A 20,609-nucleotide genomic window follows, 5' to 3' on the forward strand; every position below is an offset into this window, starting at 1 on the left:
ACCCAGTCCAAATGTTTTGAGCTTTTCACGGGCAAGGTCCAAAGTGACAAGTCAGAGTGACAATCGATATGTTAATGCAAGCCGGTTAGTCAATTCACGAGGGTAACATCTTACCCACTGGCCCCTTGAAATTAATTTAAACACTTTATAAAACCTTGCAGTAACAAAATACTACTCTTCCGGTCAAGACTCAATTATTGAGTTGGTTTTAATTCTAAATATAAGACTCATTTCTTATATTTATCAATTTTCTCTAATTATTCCTATGGATACTACCACCTCAACCATAATCAAGTAGAAAGGAAGAGAGTATTAAGAAAGATAATTATGGTGTTTTGGAAAACATGTCACATTTCTTATAATTAAGTAACTTACCTAACTCCCCTTAATTTAATCAAATTAGTTAAATAATCTTATATTAAAGACCGAAAAGTACCTCCCATCCTAATTATAAAATCTCATTTATAGTTCTAATTATAAAACCTCGTTTATAGACTACAAATAAAGTCTTATAATTATAGCCAAAGGTAGCATCTAATTTGAAACCCAAGTGTACTTTCTCGAAATCCATAGTTCTATACTTCTATTTAAGATTTTACCATACCAATTTTAGTTAAACATATTATGCAATTATTTTCCGAAATCAACCCTTCAAATTTGATCAATCTCTTAAGCAAAACTTGCACAGTTCATATTTTCCGAAATCAACGACTAAGATGGATTTGATTCAAATTCAGCTCTCTAAGTGTAAATAAAAGCCGGGGATTTAGTTAAGCTTGGACTTGAACCTAATAAAAAAGAGCATCTACAGTACACGGTCTCCTTGATCCATCAAGAAGTACATCAACCCAAGAAACTAAACTAAGCGAGGACAATAAAATCAGTTCTAGTTTACTGCATATTACACTGAATCACAGATTGCTGCTACCAACCTTTTGTAATGCCTCCTCACTCCTAGAAGACATACCCAATGAAGGATCAAACTGCTCTCCGGTAAGGAAAACATTGTTTGGCTGCTGGTATGATGGCATGCTTGATTCTAGTATCTGATGTGGAAGCATTATTTCTGATTTAGAATATGCTCCCTCCATGCTCACCAGGTGCTTTTTCATTGGTCTCTCCCCTCCAGGGCTGTCAATAGGTGAGCCGGCATTGCAACCAGAATCCGGAGTCAATGGTTCGTGGTGAGATGAGAACGATTCATCGATAGACAAACTCTTTGCTGGGGCACGTTCTTTTGTGGCTTTGTCTTGGAGGGGGCACTCAGAGGTCGGAGCTGGGGTGGCTGGATCGGTTTTATTCTCAGGTTCTTGACATCCATCAGCTGATGCCGGAGCATCTACACCTGAGCAAGGTGAGTCTGACAGAACCCCGCCGAGCCGCTGCTGCTCTTCAATTATCTTCTTCAGGTATTTACCCTGGGCTTCTATCCGTAGTTGAAGTTGTCTCTGGACCTGTTCCACAGATATAAATCACGTCACAACTTCATATGTTCCAAAGTACTATCTTGATTTAAATTAAAATGTGGGTCATGTGCTTCACAGAGAGTCTGAAATAATAAGTCATACTATTCATCACATTCTATAGCTTTTATACTATACATGTAAAAGAGTAACGAGAGCATAATTTTCAGAATATGGCAGGTGATCGTTCCTGTTAATTCTTATGACGAAGGCAAAGCATATGCTATTTTATTCCCTTTTAGTTTTTACGATCGTAAATGTGATAGATGTATGTACTTTTAAAGTGAATTTCTCCTTCAATGTGTTTAATATACAAGATAGCAAAATTTTCAGAATGAGGCTAGTGAATGCATTGATCATAAAGGTCAAAATGTTCCCATAAGTTCACATGCAAATGACAAAGCATAAACTGCTTTGTTCCCTTTTAATCTTTATATTCAAAAATACGATGCACATATGAACATTTACTGTGCATTTCTTCTTCAGGGTGTTTAACATCCCTTTCTGCAACATAAATTGCCTTTACAGCTGACTTCTTAAAACAAAGACAAAATGTGACCTTTGGGGATGCTTGACAGACAATCTTACTCTTCCAGTAAACATCTTATTGTGGCATCGTACATAATGCTTCGCAAATGCTCTCAGCTGAGTTTACTCTCCTAATGGATTAAAAGCTCCCAGGTGACAGATATAATTGATATAATGGAGCCAATTGAGTTCAAGGACAGAAATTCACATAACTACTTCATGTAATTAAATTCAATAGGAATGTCAAAATCACGACATAAAATCTGTCGACACAAGATCATAATAAGGTCAGAACAAGGAAAACATGCCTCTAATTGCTCATGCAGTCGCTTCTGCACCTCCATCTGTAGCTTCAGTGCTTCAGTAATTTGCATCCCCCCACTGCAGACAGACAGGCCCACTAGTATCTCTTTGCACCAGACCAAATGAAACAAAAGAGAACCTTTTTTTTTTTGGGGGGGGGGGGGTGGTTAACATCAAAAGAGATCTTTTGTTGCAAAGAAACTTGCCTTCCACTGAGACAATTTTGAGTATTGAATATGTAAAAATGAGTTTAACTCTCCATGTTTCCATCTTTTCTTTTCCACTTGTTTTAAATTTTTTGTTTAAATTGCCATTTTTTATCCTTTTTTCTTTATTTGCCAACTTTGGTTTCAACTGTCTGCATATTGTTAAAATTTGCTTAAGCCCAGCTAAATGAGAATGAGTGACAAGAATTATAAACTTTAAAACACATGCAGAAGCCATTGTGTCTCTTATCCAGCAACCAATGAAATTATAAGCATCAAAAAGCAATAGAGGCAGATATACTCACGAAGAGCCATCAATATTGGAGAGCATGTCCCCTGTTTCTTTCTTTTCGGCTTTTTTCCCTTGCGTCAAGAATTAAAAAAGGTATCATGAAATAGACCTTAAAAGCTTTATCTCAAAAAATTTAGACTATAAAGATCAAATCTTAGAAGCAATTGAATGTATCAGTTGGAATGGGAAACTAGAAATGAATAAATTGGCGAAATGAGACTGAGGACTTACCATCAGACGAGGAATCAGGGAGGTACTTTGCAAGTCTATATTTCTGGATCATATTAGATAAGAAGAGTGAACAAAGATGAACAGTCGAGAACAACAAAGTTCAAGAGACTCTAAATCACACATTACCTGTAAATGGCTTTTGACGTGATATATTGTTAAGCCTTGTACACCCATAACTCTGAGGACACCTTTAGGTGTGGCACCTATGAAAAAGTTGCTAGAAACTTTTAACATTTTCATTATAAGGCATGAAATGGAAAACTTAAATTCCTCAACCATAATTTTAGACCCGACCAGCAGAAGTAGCAGACATCTGACCCCAGACGCAGGCAGTCCTTTACATTATACCTTTTACTCAACAGGCAGGGACAATGACATGTGTATCATCAAAATCTAAAAAATCCAAATACTTATTCTCAAACCTAACATAAATTATACACTTGTTTGAACCCTTAACAAGTTATTGGGTGGTCATGCCTACCATAAACAAATTTAATAAAAAACAGGGATAATATGTACCCAAACACTAATGGAATCCATTAACATTCATAGGTGATGTAAAGTTGCCAAAGCTAGCAAATCCAAAGTAATGAAAACAATTGACACAGCCAGGCAAATCGGTATTGATAGTGGCTGAACAAATGTTCACATTTTACCAAATAAAACAATACCACATATTTGGTTTAGAGAACAAGAAGGAACCCGTTCATGTTAAGCAGACATGGGAAAAGAAGACTCACGATCTGGCCCCAAGTTGTGCCACAGCATCAACAAAACGTTCATGCAGCTCATGCGTCCAGCGTAAACGTTGCTTTGAGCTGAGATTAGAGTTGTTGGTAGGATTATTACCTCCATTGAGAGGATCCATTGGACTACCACCACAATCTAAATGCTGACCATGAACTAATAAATTGCTGCCAACTAGACTTGAATTAGGAACAGTCTTTGGTTGATACATCTGTCATTTATCTAGCAGCAGTTGGATCACAGTCAGCGGAATGGACCACGGGGAATGAATAAAAATTTTGCATAACCACAAACATAAACTTACAAGTGCAGCACAAAGAAGGAAAATATCGAAGGACTATCTAAACTTTCCTAGGTTGAGAAATGCATACTCCTTGGAATGTCAGCAGATACGTCATTTAGTTATTTATTACACAAGGAATACAGAGCATCAGTATAACCCAAAGAACAGCACAAATGGCTGATGCACCAACTTAAACTGATTCATTAAAAAAAATGTCAGAAAAAGTAAGAGTTCCCTTCAATTAAAAATCAGGCTATCAGCAAAGAGAAAAGAGAGTAGAGGTTATTTTTATATCCAACTGTAACAGACTTACTCAAGCAATTAGCATTCCTAACAATGCAATTATGAAATATATATATATATATATATATATATATATAAGCAACCAGAGAAATGTTTGGCATGCCTTAACCAGCTGATCTCTACATCATATCAAGAGATAATTGGAGGACCACGAAGCGAATAAATAGCTAGAAGTGCACCCCATAAGATGAGTGAGAGATTTTTGGTGGCAAAGGCATTTTTGAAGGTCAAAAGAGTGGTAGGACTTAAAAAATTACCGGAGAATGGGCATCTCATATACTAACAAAAAAAGGTGAGCCATTTAGTCTCTCTTTAGTATCCTAATTTCCAGAAACTTAAAAACCAATTTATAAAAACTTCGTTGGCCAAAAAAAGTTTAAAAAAAAAAAAAAAAAACGATCATCACATATATGAAAAAAGTCAGTAATCTGTATCAGTAACTTTATAATATGTAGAACAAGTACCATATATGGACTGCAAAGTTTTCATATTTCTTAAATCCAAGCATATTATAAATCGGTTTTCATGTCCTTGGAAATTAAAATTCGTACCAAACAGCACGCAGGGCATCAACCTTATTCGTGAAGAAATATTGACGAAAACATAGATTGACATTTTTTGTAAGGAAAATAGCTAATCCACGCCAGTAATAACAGCAACGATGGACAGAGTGTAAAGTTGATTATTCATCACATCGGTACCACAGAATCAGGACACAATTCAATTTTAACGGTCAATACATGGAGAAGAAGATTCATCAAACTCGTATCAAAAATTAACGAAACCCATGATTCAGGCAACGATAGCTATGAAAGGAGCAGGAGAAATTAGGGTTTTGGTTACACAACGAATAATAAATAACCCAGCGCTTTGATGACCATGAGAGTCGAGTCTCAACCATTTTTCAGACAAATAGAGTCAAATGTCCAATTTTCTCAGCTCCGAGCATACAAATTAAGAAATATATGAAGAAGAGGAAGCTGAAATTCAAGCAAGGAAGAAAAAAACCAGAAAAGATTGAAGACAGAGAGAAATATGGTTGAAGGGGATTGTTTTTAAAACGGGAAAACCCCAGGAAATTAAGAGAGAAAATGCACAAGAGGAATACTACTCAGAGAGATTGAAACAGAAAAGGAAAGCAGGAAAATTGGACATACCCAGATCTACGAAACCCAACACATACAAAAACTTCGCCCCCTTCAATATCGGAGCTATGCTGTGCTCTCCTGCTACGCGTTCTTCTCTCTCTTCCTCTCTGCCCGAGTCCAACACAGTAATGCTTTGGAATAAAACGTTTACTTTTTTATAATATTTTGAGATAAAAATAAATGCAAGTTCCACCACTTTCTAACACATAGCCTCCCTGTCCCTTTCAAAGAGTTCGATACATACATATAGATTCATAGGAGTACTTCATTGTTCTGTATTTTTCTTCAAAGATTGTTTCTTTTTCTCTTTCCATGGATAGAACAGAAGAGAATGAATTATAAATAATCGTTCTTAAGAGCATCATCCATATAGCAGCTAAACTTGTCTATCAAAATTATAGGGTGTGACATAAAAACTCTATCAACTTTCATTAAATGTAAAAGTGGAAAAGTATACGTAAATGCAGATATGCCAAAGTACACAGAATATTTGTCAGTTCGCATTTTCAGAAGATGTAGGGGTCACAGGACTCACAACACAGGTGAAGAATGTTATATTTACTGTTTTCTATTGAAGCCGAATTACACACTGTGGACAAAAAAAAAAAGATTGTGAATAATTCAAATTATGTGAACATTTATATTTTCTCCATAGAAAAGATGTCTCCCAAAAAAAAGTGTAAGTGAGGCCAGGCCATCTGGACTTAAACTATGAAAATTTTTCACAAAGAATCATGAGATGGAACAGAGAAAGTATCAGTTTTCATATACTCCTTCCACACCAGTTTCAATTTTTTGAATGAGTCTATCTCTTTTTATAATATTTTTTTTGAGTTTGTCTGAGTATTTAATGTATTATTACTTGCTTTATCCCTACTTTAATGCATTTAATATATTCTCTTTCTTTATCTATCTCATTATTACTCTCTCATATTTACCCATTTATATATAGGGGTGTATTTGAACAGAAAATTGTATTTGCTACATAGTAATTACTTTTAACTGGTTTGTTAAATACGTAATTTAGTTAAAAAGATCTTATAATAAGGGGCAGAGGGAACAATACGTAGTTAATCATTTATCTGATTTTATAGTCAATTTTAAAAAAAAAAAATTCAAAAAGATCCTTTGATGCGTCAGATTGTTAGAAATTCACTAAGAAAATAATGTAAGCTCTAAACCTTGAAGAATGCTGAAAATTTTACAAACTACTTATTTATGATGTTTCTAATCAAAGCAAGACTTGAATTTATATCCCACACTACAAAATAATATTAACTCTCACTAATCAAACTACCCTTTTTTTTTCAAACTAACACTCTGTCATTATCATTTATCAATATAAAATCGTATTATAAGTCATAATCAGTACATTTTACTCCCAAACTCTGTATATTACAGATAGAAGCTGGTTCAAATTCATCAAAAGTGGTATAGTGAAGAAGGACATAATCAAGTTGCTAATAACGGCTTTATAGTCTCATGGCATGAAAGTTCATCTATGAATAATCATATCATGTCATTAACGTCTATTCTTCTAAATTTAAAAAGTCAAAAAGCACAAGTTGGATGAGAAGAGAGAAGACGCACACACGTGTATATATATATATATATATATATATGCATTGTAGTTAACTACTGAGTTTGTTAAGTTGTGATTTGAGGGTGATATTTTCTTTGGTTGAGGGTGTGGCTTTGTTTGTTTTGAAGGGAATTTGATAATATATAGAGCATGTTGGCGAGGTGACATCCTTAACATAGTAATCAGCTAAGAAGGAATCAATCTCAGCATCTTCCCTGTGCAATATTCCGATGCCCTCTCCTCCAATCCTCTTCCTTCCTCTCTCCGGCACTCTCGTCTCTTTCTTCTTCTCTTCTTTTATATCTCTTGTATCAAATTGTATTGTTTGTCAAACTTAATTAGATATATAGAAATCTCTCGACATATTTTTTTTCACCCACAAGATTCCTAACATGACCCTTCATTAAAAAAAGTGTAATAAAATTTATATCATTAAATTTTTAACATAAATATATTATTTTACCTTTTATTTATTATTATATACGAGTAGATTATTATTTTCTTGAAAAGCAACTATATATGTGTTAAATAAGGATAAAGTTAAAATGTTATTAAATTTAAAGTGAAATTAATAAGGTTTAATGTTTTTCTTAATCCAGATAAAACATGTTGAAAATAACTTGTAAATAGAATTTAAGTTAATTTATTGATAGCCATTCTTTCTTACATCTTCTTATGCCAATTTCTTTATACATAAATACACAAATGACAACAATACATCTTAATTCTATTATATCATCGTCCTTTGCATACATACATAAATTTCTTACATAAGTTGTTTAATGTGTTTTTGCTAATGAGGATTTTACGTATTATTATAAGCAGCTTTGTAAGAATTTGTAAAGCATTGCTTGTTTTATTCCACATATGCCCTTTTCAATTTCTAATGAGGGAGTAAGAAGAATAGATGTTTTTTTTTTTAATGGATGATAATTATAGTGGTAATTAGAAAAGACTGATATTGAGAACTAGTTGGAGAGAGTGCTACTTGTGATGTTTTAATTTCATTGATAATTGTATATTAATTAATAATGCTATACTTTTCCTAATTAGCTGGGTAGTCCATTTAAGAAAGTCGTTAACTAAACAAGGACAACATTTAGCGTTTAATTAATTGGCTTTGAGTCCACACCTAACTTTGTGAGGCTCTTTCAAAAAATGCTGCAAACCTTTTTTTTTTTTTTTACCAGAGCTGCAAACCTGAAAGTAACTGCTCCTGACTTGAATTAGGGGGAAAAAAAGTTTAAAGAAATAATATGTAACGGCTCAAAACTTTTACGTAACATCTAGAGTTCAGGACCCTATAATTTTTAATTAACATTTTTTTTTCCTGAACCCGATGTCATGACAAGTCAAAACTTGAACTTGATTGCTCAAAAAAGGATTATAAATTATATTTTCCCAGTAAAATTTCATTTGTTATATATAAGTTTTACAATACATACTACTAATTAGCTATTAGCTAATTAAATATAATGTGTAATGGAATGTAATTTGAAATTTATGACTTCTTTATTTGTTTGTTAAGATATTAGGAAGGTTTAATTTCCAAACTTCTAATTCCATTTCTCTTTTCATTCTACTATATCTACTCTTTGATATAAAAGCTAGTAAGGGATATGATTTAGTCCTAAATATAAGAGTTTAATTCACTTTATCTTTCAAATTTACAATTCATTCTAAAATAGTATCTCAATTACTTACACATATTAAGAAGGTTTTCATCTAGAAATAGTCATGATTCAAATAATACTTTCAAGAAATCAATCCATATTTGTTATAAATAACTAATTTAACTAATTTTTTTAATTTATTCAAATTAATTAAGTGATTTAATATTACGGATCAGAAGCAGTAGGGGTCAAACTTCTGAAAAAATCTTATATTTATATTTAAAACTAAAAAAAGCTACACAATAAAAAAAAATACATTTCTAAAAAAATTTATGAGAAATTAATATTAGAATATTCTATTAGAACAGATTATATTTAGTTATTATTGTTTGATAGATGAAGAAAAATAGAAACATGGGATCGCCTTGGAAAAAAATCACACATTCATAGGCGGTTTTTTTTTTTTTTTGACCAGGGGTTGTGTTATTTTTTAATATATATATTTTGCAAACAATATATATAACATATAATAATAATGTAGATGGCAAAAAAAATAATAATGTAATGAAATAAAAGACGCATTGAAGGTGGCAGGCCACCAGGGAAAAATGAACAGTAGCCCCCAAGTGGCTCTCATTTAAATATTTGTTCCTTAAAAAATAAAGATTAAATAGGGTCACTTTCATTTTTCAATGGTCCCCCATCTATAATGGCCGTACCAAATCCGCTTTTCCTATGATGCTATGATATGTCCCTTTTGCCATAAAGCTAAGGAATTTATCGTTGGTGTGTGGGAAGGAATTTAATGCTGGTCAAAGAACTATCTATTGCTCTTTCCTCATATTTAAATTATAGTAATAATTACCCTTTCCTTATGTTCAAAATACAGTTAAAAAAAAAAGTAATAGTTACATGATTAACATTTTCCATTAATCATCTAATTATATATGGTATGTGTGTTATGAAACTTATAGTTATCAGCAAAAATAAAAAAAATATTTAGATCAAATTTCTTATATTTATAATTAAAAAAACCTTTTATATTCATTATATCAAGTTCTTCAACAATTTAGTCATTTTGTTTAAAACATTGTTAGTAACTAAATATGAGTAAATCTCCTAATAGAAATTTGAATCCTGATACAAGATTAACTCCTTCTAGTAAATTCAACCCCGTAAGTAAAAAATATTTTCCTCCATATATGCACGTGCGCGCCCACACACATAATATATATATATAGATATATATATATATATATTATAGGGCCAATAATTGTGCTTTTAGGCTACGTGACATGCATTTGCTCCGACAGACTCCCTCATTAAGTATATATAATATTTATATTTGAACTACACCACATATATAATACCATTGTTATTATTTTGTCAAATATAATTATTTTACATTATTTAATAATTCTGTGTGGAATAATAGTGCAGGACTTTTTTTTCCATTTATTTGCAACATTTCTTTTTTTGCCCTTTTTAAAACACGACAGAACTACAGCAATGCTGGCTGTCACCGCCATACCTTAGTTTGTATCTTCCCCTTCAGTTTTCACAACTTCAAACTCGTATAATTCCCTGAAATAATTTATAATGAAAAAAATTAAATTAATAAGAAAATGGTTCAGATAATGTTCTCTTTCAACATGCTGGTAAAAAAAAAAAGTTCTCTTTCAACATAAACGTGAAAGAATATAGCAATACACGACTATTTTATTGAAAAGCGTACTAAAATTGGAGGAATAACGAAAAAAAACAGAAAAAGGGCACGGAGCTCCAAAAACAGCTTTATGAGGCAAATTGCACCATTCACAATTTGCAAACAGTTTACTTTTATATTTATATTGATAATTAATCTGATCTACTTATTTTCCCAAAATCCAAAAAACCTCTTTTCAAATTGCTACTTTGTAAGATCATTGTCCTTTTTTTCTTTTTTGCGGACTTCGTAAGATCATTGTTTGAGCTGGTCCAATTAACATAAATTGACTTTCGATCTTTCGATCTTATGATACAAAAATTATTATCATTTTTTGGAGATATTTCCCAGAATTTTATAAAATTGAAGTTTTTTATAACTAGGCCAGTGTCATAAAATTTTGGGAAAATGGCAAATAAAGACCCTTGAAAATATAAAATGGCAATTTGGGTACTTCAATTCATAAAATTGCCATCAGAGACCGGGTCCTAGATTGCAATTATGAAATGAAGCCCAAATGACTAAAATGCCCTTCCTTTTCTCTTTCTTCCAGCACCTCATTTCTTTCTCTTTCCTTCTTCTCTTCCTCTCTCTCTTTGTCCTACTCTCCCTCTCTGGAAACATAAATTTCTGACTTCCTTTCTCTCTCTCTCTCTCCCCTCTTTCTTCTCTTTCCTTCTTCTACTCTCCTTCGATTTCATTCTTCTTCTCTAGAACCGTGACGTTCTTCTATGTTTTTCCCAACCCATTAATTTGCAATGGGAAAAATGAAACATGTTAACCGTGTAGCTTCCATATTTAATTTTCTGCAAAACATGTAATGCTAATAGCCTAATATAGTACTCTTCATATAAAAGCTCTCATTCTCCATAATCTCTCTTTATTCTACAACCTCATCTCCTACTGATATACTCGAATTAACAACTGTTACCTCCTTTCATTGTAAAAAACTGGTTGTTGTCAAAGAATTCTGGAAATTATCATTTACGAAGAGAAATGTAAACTTGTATAAAAACCTTATCAGAAGTGATAAGTTCACTATGACAAATGATAAGCTGAATATGATAAATAACAAGTTCTCATAAGGTTTTCATACAATTTCAAATTTCTATGTTAAAATGACTAAATTTTCATATTGATTTATGAAATGACAAGTTTACTATGGTAGATGACAAGTTGAGTTTGACAAATGACAAGTTCCCATAAGGTTTTCATACAATTTCAAATTTCTCTGTTAAAATGACTAAATTTTCATATTGATTTATGAAATGACAAGTTTACTATGGCAGATGACAAGTTGAGTTTGACAAATGACAAGTTCACATAAGGTTTTCATACAATTTCAAATTTCTCTGTTAAAATGACTGAATTTTCATATTGATTTACGAAGTGAAAAGTTTACTATGACAAATAACAAGTTGAATATGACAAATGATAAGTTCCCATAAGAATTTCATACAATTTTAAATTTCTCTATTGAAATGACTGAATTTCCACATTGATTTATAAAGTGACAAGTTAATTATGACAAATGACAAGTTGAATTTGGCAAATGACAAGTTTCCATAAGGTTTTTATGCAATTTCAAATTTCTCTATCAAAATGACAGAATTTTCACGTTGATTTACGAAGTGACAAATTTACTATGGCAAATAACAAATTGAGTTTGGCAAATGACAAGTTCCCATAAGGTTTTCATACAATTTCAAATTTCTCCATTAAAATGATTGAATTTCTACATTGATTTACGAAGTGACAAGTTTACTATGGCAAATAACAAGTTGAGTTTGGCAAATGACAAGTCCCCAGAAGGTTTTCATATAATTTCAAAAAAATGAATGAATTTTCACATTGATTTATGAAGTGACAAGTTGAGTATAGCAAATGACAAGTTCCTATGAGATTTTCATACAATTTCAAATTTCTTCGTTAAAATGACTGAATTTTCATATTGACTTATGAAGTGACAAGGTTACTATGGCAAATGATAAGTTGAGTTTGGCAAATGACAAGTTCCATCAGGTTTTCACACAATTTCAAATTTCTCTGTCAAAATGACTGAATTTTCACATTGATTTACGAAGTAACGAGTTTACTATGACAAATGACAAATTGAGTATAGCAAATAACAAGTTCCCATAAGGTTTCATACAATTTCAAATTTATCTGTTGAAATTAAAATTTGCAGATTTCTGACAGCAACTACTTCTGATAAGCAGTAAATGACAAGTTTAGTAAGATTAATGACAAGTTCAGTGAGTTGAACCCCTTGTACAAGGAAACTAATTACGAGCTACACCTCATGCAATCTTGAGTCTTACATTCCATCATAAAGTTGACTTCCCTTCCTCATTCACATGCAATGAATCATCCAAGCTTTCATTCTTTAAGGAGGAGTAGATTATGAACTTGTCACCATCAAATTGAAATGTATTTCCTAATCTAACCATAGTTCTCAAAGAATTTCTTGACACCTTGTTCCATTTGGAAGAATTGTCCTGTATGCAAGACAAAATCCAATATGATCTTGGTATGTTTTCTGGGTATGTAAACACATAAAAGTTCAAACTATATATAAAAAGACACATACACATTAAAATAGCCTTTGACTTTCTCCATGAAATTGATAAATTGACTAATGAAAGTTAATCATGAATTTTCATTTCTTGATTTCCTCCATAACTGTTCTGATATATCCAAGGTGATAAAAGATGAATCAAATAATGTTGCAGATTTGGTACTTAGTTCAAGCAGGGGCAGAATATCACACTCTGTAAACATTACACATAATCTTAAACAAGCATAAAACAATGCTCCAACATGCTTTGCTACACTGTTCCTTCTCTCTCCGAGACAAGGAATAATAATTTCAAAGTAGATTTTCTATTCAAAATCCAACAAACCATCGCAATATTATTTTGTTACAAGAGATAATAGTACAAGCTGAAACTTTACCAAATATTCTAAGGTACAGATCCTTCTTCGCTGCACCAGGTTTGTGGCTATGGAAGGTAGAAATGGAGATAGGGTTTTGAGCTATGGTGGAAGAATCAGAACATAGCATCGCCTTTCTCTCCCTCTAAATTCTGAAGTGAGAGACGTGGCTGAGGTGAGGACTAGAGTGCTATGCTTTGAGCTTGATTCAGTAGCAGTAAAGAGAAGGACGAAGAGAGAGAGAGAGAGAAAGAGAAGAAAGAAAAAGAGGGAGGGGATGAGACGGAAGGAAGAGAAAGGGAATGACATTTTTGACTTTTCTCCTGCATTTCATAATTGCAATTTAGGACCCGGTCTCTTATAGCTATTTTGTGAATTGAGGTACCCAAATTGCCATTTTATATTTTCAAAGGTCTTTATTTGCCATTTCCCCTAAAATTTTTCGTGTTCGTACCGTGTTACTCGCATGAACATAGAATGAGGCTACCTAAACTTGGGTTACACTTGCCTATCAAAACCTGGTACTAAAACCTCGTTAGAAGAGAAAAAGTCAATGAAAATCTTTCAGGTACAGTACAACAAAACATAAGAACACTATTAAGAACAAAAATATGTGATTTGGTGATAAAACTTCCCAGCTTAAATTTGTTGCATCCATTAGCACTCTTATTTCTGGAAACAGTCCATTAAAGACCTAGTAATCAATGACTTTGCAATGATTATGAATAACAATATCAAATATAAAAAAAACAGGGAACCACACTATGGTTTAATATAATGGGAAAATTACGTACAGGTCTCACAGAAGACAATTTATTCATCTAAGGTCTCACGAAATGTCAAAATCACTGACAGGTCCCAAGGGATCTCAGAGTAATATATTCTACTTGTAAAATGACATTACTGTCCTTCACATTCCAAATTCACATTTGCTCTGTCATTGCGATTTACAATCTCAGCAACGACTATTAACAACCCAATGAGAGGGCGTTAATAACCTAAGTAGTATCCGTTAACAACTTACTTTATAGAATCATATAACCTTCACATAAGAGTAAATTATAACCAATTAGTATAATACAATAACTTTAACATTAAAATGGGAAGCTTTTTGATATCATTAAGAATTTTAACTAAATCCAATAGGATTATAGCAACATTTAAATGCGAAGATCCATTTACGACCTCAACGATGAGTATTAATAACTTAAGGAGAACTGTTAACAACCTTAGCAGTGTCTGTTAACAACTCACTTTATCGGATAATATAACTTCTAATTATAACTAACTAAATTATAACTAAATAATGTTAAAGTTAATCTTATATAGTTGTTAGAGGTTATATTATCCTATAAAGTCAGTTGTTAACAGATACTGCCTAAATTGTCAACAGCTCTTTTTGGATTATTAATATTCACCGTTGAGGTTGTAAATGGATTTTCGCATTAAAATCTTGCTATAATTCTATTGGGTTTAATTAAAATTCTTAATGATATCAAAAAGTTTCCCATTTTAGTATTAAAATTGTTATATTATACTATTTGGTTATAATTTACACTTATGTGGAGGTTATATGATTCTATAAAGTAAGTTGTTAACGGATACTGCTTAGGTTGTTAACGCTCTCTCATTAGATTGTTAATAGTCACTGCTGAGGTTGTAAATCGCAATAACAGAGTAAATGTGAATTTGGAATCTGAGGGGCAGTAATGTCATTTTACAAATAAAATATATTACTCTGAGATCCTTTGGGACATGTCAGTGATTTTTACATTTCGTGGGACCTTAAATAAATAAAATCTCTTCTGTAAGACCTGTACGTAATTTTTCCTAATATAATTTACTTTAGATTGCATGGACCCACGTTAATTCTTTGGGGGGGGGGGGTAAGCCCCTATCATATAGGTACAAGCACCACACCAGATACGGATGTTCTCCAGCGATGGAGATATGAGATGTAGGACCTATTCCATTATCTATTTCTCTCTCATCAGAGTACCTTTCTATCACTAGAGTAGAGGGAATCCCAGCTGCTTAAAGTTGCCATTTTTATGCTTGTGGTCAGACGAGATTCTTAGACAAGTTTTCATCTGAAAAGGAAAAAAGAGGGGGAGAGGGGGAGCAGGAAAAAAAAAAAAACTAAGTTGATCATGGAAAAAAAAAAAAAATTAAATAAGCACGTCCAAAAGTTTGCCTCCCCTATTTACAACTTTATTCATAATTGTCTTCTGTAGTTCTTTTGCTAGATTGATGTTCTGACAGGTTGAAAGCTACTTTAAACAATATATATCAGAGAAAGTGGCTCTTTATCCAACATGATGCAATAAGCGACAAAGGAATCCATTAGCAAGAAAGCAATAGAGCAAGATTTGAGCAATTTGAATTTACAAATTGGGCTAATTTGATTCCACTTCTGTCCCCACCAGCACACCAGACAAGAACAGATCAGAATTAAACTACTTATCACATAAAAAGGAATGAACACCGCAAAGGTCTGTTTTTATCATCACAGGATGAACCATGAAACAGACCTTCCATCCCTACATGCCATACCTGGTTATTCCATGAAGATTACCTTGGGCTACATTGATGTCTTGAACTCTAATTTTGGCTTCATTCCAGATAAATGGTGGGGCCACAGGGTCCACGCTCAGCATCCTCTTTTTAAGTCCATCTGGAGATCCTTCTGAAGCCAGCCCATTAGAACTCTCATGTGATGTTAGGCAACTTTCCGTGGAACAGCCAGTCCTAGGACGCTCGAAATTAGGCATGATTTTTCCCTCCGGAACATGCACTCCAGCCACCTCGGCAGATGGTAAGGAGTAGAATCCTAGAGAATCAAGCAGGGAACCTCTTGGTGCTTTACTTCCAAGATCTTGAACTTTTTGGCTGTCTGGCTCTATAATTGTCGCACTGATAAATTGATCAGCCAGCATCTTGCAAGCTCTTTCAAGCATGGCCATGTACCGCCGCTCTGCATCCTGGCGAATCTGCAAGTGCTTCTCTGCCTGCAGTGAAAAAAGAATTCCAAACATTAGTATGCATCAGAGTAGATCATCTAATCATGTTTAAGACCAGTTCTTGATAGTGACACAATCTAAGAAAGAGTAATAAGCACTATTACAAAACTGAGATTATAACACAAACCAGCCAACGTGGTCTAAGATATTCATTAAGCCAAATTGGAAATAAAGCTTGTACAGCGTGAGAAGGAATTTACCTCTACTTGCAAATGAAGTTTACTCTGCACTTCCATCTGAATTCTTAACGCCTCTTTGATCTCATGACCCCTGGACATGACATATCATTAATCACTCCCTCAATCAGCCAATTCAGAACCGTTAAGATACCCAACAAGAAGCAAATATTTTTAAAGGATAAAATTCTCACTCATTTGCATCAGAAGTTGGCAACTTTGGAGAGTTGTTATCAGTGCTCGGGCTTTCTAGAAGATAAGAGCCTGACATCCCTTATATATGTTTTCAATAAGAAGTCAGTTTATGTTAAGATATGAACAAAAAGTTTCCCTTAGGAAAAGTTCCTCAGCAATGTCCATCAGTATAAATTACGTCACTAATGGATAAATATGGTTTTAGATTTACACATATGCTAAACATTTCTGATGAATCCTTTCACTAAGCAAAGAGAAAGGAGACAGAAAGACACCTCTGATCATATTGGAAAGGTCAGAGAGAGACACTATTGGAACTATTCAGGTGACATGAGCATAATAGGAAAAAGTACAACAGTCATACCATCTTTGCATCCTTCACCCATATCTTTCCCTGATTGTTTACCAAGTCTGTATTTCTGAAACGCAACAAGGAACAGTTTGAAACAATAAAATATTGTAAACTTCCATGTTCACCACCAAACCCAAATTTAAGCTGAGCACCACAATAATGTGAAAAGAGACCTGAAGATGGCTCTTTAAATGAAAGAGAGTCAAACCCTTGACATTCATGGTCCGCATGATTGCTTTTGGTGTAGCTTCTGCAGATAGTATAAAACACTAGTCAGAAAAGCGCAAAGGTAATAATTGACACATCAAAGTTGCACACAGAGCAAGTCAGGAAATAGAAAGCAGGTGCTAATCGTTGTTAGCTAATAGGTACTTCACAACCACATCAAGCTTCATTCATTTATAAGACTCAACATACATGCAAGGTTTTTAGATATCCAGCCAAGCCTACTTTCCACTCTTGAGATTTTGAATTTATGCAAAAGTTGCTGGCAGCATTATACTTATAATTCCTAACAATAATTGCGCGCACACTACCTGGTATGAGCAAATGTTGACCTTTAAAACATAAATCACATGCCATCCTTCCCCAAAAATGAAAGTGGTACAATATTTGTCTATTTGATCAAAAGAGATTACATCTGGGTTAACAAATTTGATAGAATACACATAAATAATATGCAAATATTTTTTACTTACGTTATTTATCTATGGTGGTTTACAAAGTAATGCAACGTGAGGCTTTAAACTCAAGTTCAACTCACCTTCCCTATATTAAACTCTTAGACCAAAATAAATAGACTCCTACAAGACAGAGCTTGGATAGAGGGGGAAAAAAGACCCAACATTACAAACTAACCCTAGGACACCTCTTAAAATGCCTTTAGAAGCCACTCATTTTGCCACCAGATTATCCTTGTATATTATTGGAAGTGACTATTTAATGATGCTTTGGCCAAAAAAGGAAGACAATTTCATGATGCCATGCAGTGGAAGACGACACAGAGTTCTCTGGGCAAACCTCTCCTTCCACTCTTTCCCTCATTCTTTTCTTTCACCAACAACAAATGTCAAACTTTAAAAATTAGGAGCAAATCATTTGATAATAAATAATTTGTTATTGGGGTCAAAAACTGACAGTGAGCCTAAGCATGCAAAACTCAGATAGATCCATGTACATACCTGTGAGGTGGGCTCCAAGCCCTGAACCCCTACTTCGGCTACATGCACATAGCACATGAGGATGGCAGTTTTGGACACAATATGGATCTCTTTAAGATATTTTATTTCGGGGGAAAAAACTGAAATCAACAAGTTCCAAACTCACTGAATGAAAATATGACACCACTGATCCGCTTCTGAACAAGCAAGCAATATTGACACAAACGTGACATGAAACCATATACGAACAGATGAACCTGATTCACCACTCCTAGAACAGCACACCTATCCTTGCTTCTTAGTTACCAACTTGGTCAAACAATTAAGTAAAATTTGCAAATAGAATTAGAAATTCGTCAGAATTGTAAAACAAAAAATTTGGACTGAAGAGTAAATAATCAAGCATTTTAAAATCTCAAGGGATCTTATCTGTTGTATCTTGTTCAGCTCAAGATGTTCTTTACTTAAACATTATATGTTTGCTTCTCTGTCAAGTAATATCCATAATATAATCCCAACACAAAGCAAGAAATTGTTATGTCTTCAACATATTTTTCAGTTTTTTGGTTTTTCCACCATTGCTAAGGGAAAAAAATGCCTTCTCTCACTCACCTATGAATCATGCCAAACTCATGACAATTCAACTTCCTTTCAACCATTTGCTAAGTAGCTTTCTTTCCAATAGAAAATTTATCTTACATAAAGGCGCCCTAGTGCAAGTTCAAGGGAACAGGGAAGCAATAATAAGGACATCCTGTCAAAGCAAAGGATAATAAATACCAAATCTCACAATCTAAGTGCTGGTAAGCTTCACAGCCAGGTATACTGTCCTGAGATTCCACATTTATCAATATAACAAATTGAGCGAACTAATTGAGATGTTTAAGCTCTTTGTTAGCCAGTATATGTTTTGAGATGTTTCTTTGCCGCCAATAAATGCATTAATCTTGACATTTCATGCGCGGTATGGAGTTGGGATGGATAAACTCTCTGTCTTAAGTGTATTAGAATTTATTGTTATCAAATCTAGAACTCACCATCCATTAACTCGCTTAAACCAAAAAGGATCTCTACAAGTTAAAAAAGAGATAAATAGTCTTCTTGTTAAAGGTTATTTACTTGCTGTATGCTGTAACTAGCTTCCATTCATTCATTGCAGCCATAACAGTTCTTACCCCCTAAATAAGATATACCATTTCAAGTCTAAGCGAGAGATTCTTTTTTTTAAATAAAAAAGTGCTAGGCGAAAAGAAAAGGCAAATGGTCTTGACTAGGACGAAAAATAGTAGACAAGAAAGGAAATTCAATATATTATAAAAATCGAGAAACAAACCAATTCCACATACACTTTGACATTTCCTAGTCTAATTCCCGGCAAATACAGAACACATTATAGCATCCCAGGTGCTCCTACTCCTTGGTAAGCAAATTGGAAAAGCTCAGTTTCTTTGAAAAAAACGAGTGAAGTAGCCAAGAAGAAGCTAGAGAGAGAAAGGAAAAGCCAAATTTCAAAACTACACAAGATGAAGAAAGAGATAGCATTGTACTCACTACTGGCACCCCCGAGCTGGGTGACAGCATCGACGAATCGTTCGTGGAGGTCCTGGGTCCACCGGAGGCGAGGCTTGGGATCGGCGGTCAAAACCAGACACGGGTCGCCCTTGTGATTGTTGTGGTTCGAAGCACCCTCCAAATCTTCGATTATGCTTTCATGAGGGTGTATTAGTCTCGGAAACATCCTCTTCCTCCAGCCTCTCTTCAGCTTCAATAGTAAACTGAACTCAACTTCTCACGAGTTTACGAAATAGGAGAGTGAGGAAGAAAGGAAAAAGAAGAGGTGTGAGTCAGAAGAAAAGGAAAGCGAAGGAAAGGGGAGGAAAAGGATGGACGATGAAAGAGCCGTACGACAGGAACTGGCGTAGGCACGCTTTTCTGGGATCTTGTCTCTTTCTTCTTCCTTTTTCAAACAAATTTCAACATTTGTCCAATCTCTTCTTCCTTGCCTCGCTCAATCATTTTCCAAGGCCCTTCCTCGCACAATCGTTCTGGATTAATAGACTTTTTTTTTTTAAAAAAAAAGGAAGTGTGGTTGGACCGTTGGTAGACCCCATAAAATGTAAAAATAATACTCTTCCTTTCATCCTGCAACACTCATTTACTTTCATCATATTTCATCAAAATAAAAAAAAATTAATTTTATTAATTTTTTTAACATTTAACAAGTTTTTATATTATCTCTGCTTAACATAAGTAATTTTTTAAAAAATAACAATCTACACAACAATAAAGTTAAAAATTAAATAAGGTGATTTATAAATAAAAAACAAATTATTCTCTGTACCTTATTAATAGAACCGTTAAAAACTTC

The 20,609-nt window shown here is 33.6% G+C and overlaps 1 protein-coding gene and 1 pseudogene across 2 annotated transcripts; both read right to left on the reverse strand.

Annotated features, from left to right (window-relative positions):
• Positions 1–765: 765 nt before the first annotated feature.
• On the reverse strand, positions 766–3,981 carry LOC114721145 (myb family transcription factor PHL7-like; annotated as a pseudogene).
• Positions 3,982–15,601: 11,620 nt separating this feature from the next.
• On the reverse strand, positions 15,602–20,244 carry LOC114721146 (protein PHR1-LIKE 2-like). Of its 2 annotated transcripts, none has more exons than XM_028906966.1 (6): positions 19,793–20,244; positions 17,255–17,331; positions 17,094–17,148; positions 16,729–16,798; positions 16,559–16,628; positions 15,602–16,346 (listed from the first exon to the last, which is right to left on the reverse strand). In XM_028906966.1, exons 1-6 carry the CDS (start codon positions 19,977–19,979, stop codon positions 15,879–15,881), a joined length of 927 nt encoding a protein of 308 aa, XP_028762799.1. In that variant the 5' UTR covers positions 19,980–20,244; the 3' UTR covers positions 15,602–15,878. The 2 variants fall into 2 exon arrangements, with proteins under 2 accessions (XP_028762799.1, XP_028762798.1); XM_028906965.1 differs by having other exon boundaries at positions 16,729–16,807.
• Positions 20,245–20,609: the final 365 nt, after the last annotated feature.

Source organism: Neltuma alba, unplaced genomic scaffold (genome assembly GCF_004799145.2).
Source record: "Neltuma alba isolate B1F8T4 unplaced genomic scaffold, ASM479914v2 tig00012012_pilon, whole genome shotgun sequence".
Lineage (NCBI taxonomy): Eukaryota > Viridiplantae > Streptophyta > Magnoliopsida > Fabales > Fabaceae > Neltuma > Neltuma alba.

What these genes read in the sequence shown, in the direction of transcription:
- LOC114721146 (XM_028906965.1), bottom strand. Translation starts at nt 19,979, where the DNA reads ATGTTTCCGAGACTAATACACCCTCATGAAAGCATAATCGAAGATTTG. An exon ending in CCAGCTCGGGGGTGCCAGTA is followed by an intron (nt 17,332 to 19,792) that starts GTGAGTACAATG and finishes TACTATCTGCAG; the next exon opens with AAGCTACACCAAAAGCAATC. An exon ending in ATTTAAAGAGCCATCTTCAG is followed by an intron (nt 17,149 to 17,254) that starts GTCTCTTTTCAC and finishes GTTGCGTTTCAG; the next exon opens with AAATACAGACTTGGTAAACA.